Source organism: Watersipora subatra, chromosome 9 (genome assembly GCF_963576615.1).
Source record: "Watersipora subatra chromosome 9, tzWatSuba1.1, whole genome shotgun sequence".
Lineage (NCBI taxonomy): Eukaryota > Metazoa > Bryozoa > Gymnolaemata > Cheilostomatida > Watersiporidae > Watersipora > Watersipora subatra.
This window is the reverse complement of record NC_088716.1, coordinates 20,985,842-20,989,807: the sequence shown is the minus strand read 5'-3', so window position 1 is coordinate 20,989,807 and position 3,966 is coordinate 20,985,842. Positions and strand designations below refer to the sequence as shown.

The following is a 3,966-nucleotide window of genomic DNA, read 5'->3' as shown; positions in this document are numbered from 1 at the left end:
TTTTCAAATTTGTTTTGCAAGTTTCAAGTGCCTAATAAATACTTTGCATATCTTACATACATGCATAGAGCTATTTCATCACATAATAATTGGTTTATGAGGCAACGAGTAGATATCAACATCATTACTCCAAAAGAGTGAAAGTCATCATGACAGTTCAGAACCAAAGTGTCTTCTCACGTGGCCAATCTTATCTTCTATTTTTGGTTCACATCTTCTAAAATTCACTAATTCATGCAAGAACGATGAAACACACAATCATTTAATCCTGGTTTGACACAATTACGATATCTAGCTTTTAATCTTTAAGTTTCCTTGAAAAACAATGTAGAAGCGTACTTACTTGGCAATTCATAACAGAAAGTTTTAATGCGGCGTCAACTGCATGATGTATTAGGGTTTGTTGAAACTGGTGAAAATCCTGAAGCAGTCTGATGGTATAGAGCAGTGTTTTTCAACCTTTTGTGAGTCAAGGCACATTTTTATATTGGAAAAACTTTGCGCCACACCACTAACCAAAAATGTTGTAAAATGACACTCTCATCAATATATTTCATCACAATATAATTCAACAATTTATTTATACTCAGTCAGTGTGAAACCTGGGCCTGTTTAGATAAAAACAAAGCCGATATCCTGGCAGGAATAGGAGAAAAACACACACGAAGCTCTTCTTCAACAGCTCTCAGTTTCTCTCTGTTTTTAGTTTTTGTAGCAGTTAGACTTGAATGTTTCAGCTCACACAGATGTGTAGTGGAAAATGGGAGCAATGTGAAAACAGCTTTGTTGTCTAGAATGGGAACTCCATGGCAGCAGTCAACCAAAAACTGTCCGAAAGGAAGATCAGTGATTCTTAGTTTTAAACCCCGATCCTGTTTCAGTTCAATTAGTTGCTCTTGCACTTGTAAAGTCATGTCCTCTCCAACAACTGATGCTGAGCTGTTTGGGTCCCTAACCCAGTCAAAGCATTCAGTGGTGGCTGAAGAGAAATAAAATGACAACTTCTGCTCGAGACTTTTCAAATTTTTACATATTATCTCACACAGGGCATCAGTGGAACTTGGACTTTTCTCTGTGAGTGGAAACATTGCCAGGTTGGCACGTAGCACATGTTGTTGTCAGAAGTGGACCTTTAAATGGAATCCCTTTACTTTATCTGTGCTTGTAAGCAAGTTTTCATTTCGGCCCTGCATCCTTGTGTTCAGTTCATTCAGATGATGAAATATATCGGCCAGGTATGCCAGCTTTGAGCACCACTCATCACTTGAAAACAATTTTGAGTAATTTAACCTTTCAGTTGTCAGAAGCATTTTAAGTTCTTCTCGCAGCTCATACACACGGGCGAGCACCTTACCGCGCGACCACCATCAGACCTCTGTATGGAGCAATAAGGCCTTATGCTCCGCTCCCATTTCCTCACACAGAGATGCAAATATACGGCTTTTCAAAGGTCGTGTTTTTACAAAATTCACTATGCGCACCACATCATCCAACACAGGAACCAGTTCCGCTAGTAAAGTTTTAGCAACGAGGGCCTCACGATGCAAAAAACAGTGCGTAACAATCAGGTCAGGGTTTTTCTCTTTTGCTCTGCTCACAAGGCCTTTGGTGCACCCGACCATGGCTGCAGCTCCATCTGTGCAAACGCTTGTGCAGTTGTCCCATGTAAGTCCTCCATGGTTCAGATATTGCGATGTGAACCGAAAAATTTCTTCTCCAGTTGTTTTTTCTGGCAGTGTCTTGCAAAATAGGAAGTGTTCTTTAATGTCAATGTCAATCTTCAATGTCAATGCTTTTATCCACAAAACACGCATTAGCCAGGAGCTGAGAATGTCTACTAATATCTGTAGACTCATCAACTTGCAACGCAAATTTCCTACTGATGCGTATCTTTTTCCAAAACATGGCTTTCTATGTCTGTAGACATGTCATCAATACGTCTGGCAATTGTGTTATCAAAGAGCGATACTTTAGCTATGTCTTTGACTGCGTCGGGGCCGAGCATCTCGTTGAAAATGGCTATACCGGCAGGTAGTATTAATGTCTCTGCCACAGTGTGTGGCTTTTTTGATTTAGCTACGAGTTCAGCTACTTGGTAACTAGCTTTTTATTGTTTTCTCATTTACCTGTGTAATTTTTTTAATAAAGGTTGCTTTTTTCTCTGTATTTACACGGAAGCAAACAAAATAGTCTGTAGGCTTGTTTTGAAGCGACGGGTGTTTCGTTTGGAGATGGCGTTTAAGCTTGCTCGGCACCATGGCGCTGTTAGATAGCTTCTCGCTACACACCAGGCATAATGGAGTAGGTGCCATCTCAACCCCGTTGAAAGTACATCCATACGAAAGATAGCTTTCACTATATTGCCTTGAGCTCACCGTCTTTGCTTTCTTTTTCCTACCAATCATACTTGGGCCTTCATCCAGGTCAGAGTCTTGTACAGAGACCAACTCGGAGTATGCAGTTTTCCTTTTCAAAAACTTCTCCATGGCTGTCACCACGATCTCTCAGGTACATCAGTCATTCAGCTACGTGTGCCACACAATGAATATTATCGCAAAACCTGTATTTGAAGGCCATTTTTATTTGAAGGTCATCTCTATTGAACGCCACTATAGCAGAAGGGTTAAAAAATGGAGCGCCATCCTTCATTTGAAGGCCACCTATATTTGCGTGCCTATATAATTATAGGTGCCTAACTAAGCATATTGCACTAAACGACTATTCTGCTTTCGATGGACTTTGAGTTTTGTGGGCCAATATTAAATGCATTGACTATGCATCAAACATGTGAATAGAGGCAGCCTTGGCATTCAAATACAACACTCCTACCGCATAAGTTGCCTCAGAGCCTGAGGAACCTGTACTTAAAAAGTGACAATGGCTAATTTCTCATGGCACGCCTGAGGATCTCTCACGTCACACTAATGTGCCGCGACACAGTGGTTGAAAATCACTGGTACTATAGAGCCTACATTACTCTTCATTTCACAGAAAAAAAATGATATCAGCATGATTTATGTGGGAAACTAGAAAACCAGTTTTTTTTTCAAAAACAGTGTGGAAGAGTACTTACTTGGCTCCATAGCAGAAAGTTTTAATGCGCCCGTCAACTGCATGATGTATTATAGGGTTTGTTGAAACTGGTGAAAGTCCTGAAGTAGTCTGATGGTATAGAGCCTACATTACTCTTCATTTCACAGAAAAAGGAATGATATCAGCATGATTTATGTAGGAAAATTGTCAAGTAATCTCCAGTCAATGACACTGAAATCTCTGGCGTAACAAAGATGGATGGCAAAGAATGCATGCGAATAAATTTTTTTGTCAAGTACAAGCAGAAAAAACCAACTAAAATTTCATAATCAAGCCTACATCTGAAGGTTCTCAATTAATTCTTATTCTGCAAGATAGATTAGGACATTTTGTGATTGCTGCAACGACGCTGCTGGAGTTTCCACAGCAAACTGAACCAAAACCTTGACTGCAATATTTATTAAAAGCTTCGCATGTTAAGACTGAAACTTTGAAGCTTACATGATCAATTATATTTCACCTTATAAAATAAAATCAGTTGGACAAAATTGAGTTTTGTTTTAAGATTCTCCTTGCGAGGGTTTGCTAAATCTTTGACTACAATTTAATAATTTGACCTAACTTATCAATAGGATCAACAACACATTTGACACTTTGCAAAGCATTAAATGAAACATTAACCAAACATCTGCAGAATTACCTTGTGCTTAATTTTATTTTTACCTTGTTGAGTTTTTTAGTTCCAATTTATTAAAAGCTGCTTAATAGACTTTACACTTTGACCTTCCAGCAAAATTTATGAGTGTTTTAATAATAAAAAAATGTAGTCAGCATATATTTTTGAGCATTGGGTGATTACTCAACTGTCTAAAGTCTAAACCTCAATGCTCAGATTGTCTGATTGTCATTTGACACTTTTCACCCTTTTTATAA

The 3,966-nt window shown here is 38.7% G+C and overlaps 2 protein-coding genes across 2 annotated transcripts; both read right to left on the bottom strand.

Annotated features, from left to right (window-relative positions):
* Positions 1 to 590: 590 nt before the first annotated feature.
* On the bottom strand, positions 591 to 1,088 carry LOC137404886 (protein FAM200A-like). Its single transcript, XM_068091112.1, has one exon. The coding sequence runs from the start codon at positions 1,086 to 1,088 to the stop codon at positions 591 to 593; it is 498 nt and encodes a 165-aa protein (XP_067947213.1).
* Positions 1,089 to 1,367: 279 nt separating this feature from the next.
* LOC137404885 (zinc finger BED domain-containing protein 5-like) lies at positions 1,368 to 2,486 on the bottom strand. The gene is made up of 2 exons (XM_068091111.1): positions 2,376 to 2,486; positions 1,368 to 1,778 (listed from the first exon to the last, which is right to left on the bottom strand). Exons 1-2 carry the CDS (start codon positions 2,484 to 2,486, stop codon positions 1,368 to 1,370), a joined length of 522 nt encoding a protein of 173 aa, XP_067947212.1.
* Between the last annotated feature and the right edge of the window lie 1,480 nt (positions 2,487 to 3,966).

What these genes read in the sequence shown, in the direction of transcription:
- LOC137404886 (XM_068091112.1), bottom strand. Translation starts at nt 1,088, where the DNA reads ATGTTTCCACTCACAGAGAAAAGTCCAAGTTCCACTGATGCCCTGTGT.
- LOC137404885 (XM_068091111.1), bottom strand. Translation starts at nt 2,486, where the DNA reads ATGGAGAAGTTTTTGAAAAGGAAAACTGCATACTCCGAGTTGGTCTCT. An exon ending in GGAAAAAGAAAGCAAAGACG is followed by an intron (nt 1,779 to 2,375) that starts GTGAGCTCAAGG and finishes TTGACATTGAAG; the next exon opens with ATTGACATTGACATTAAAGA.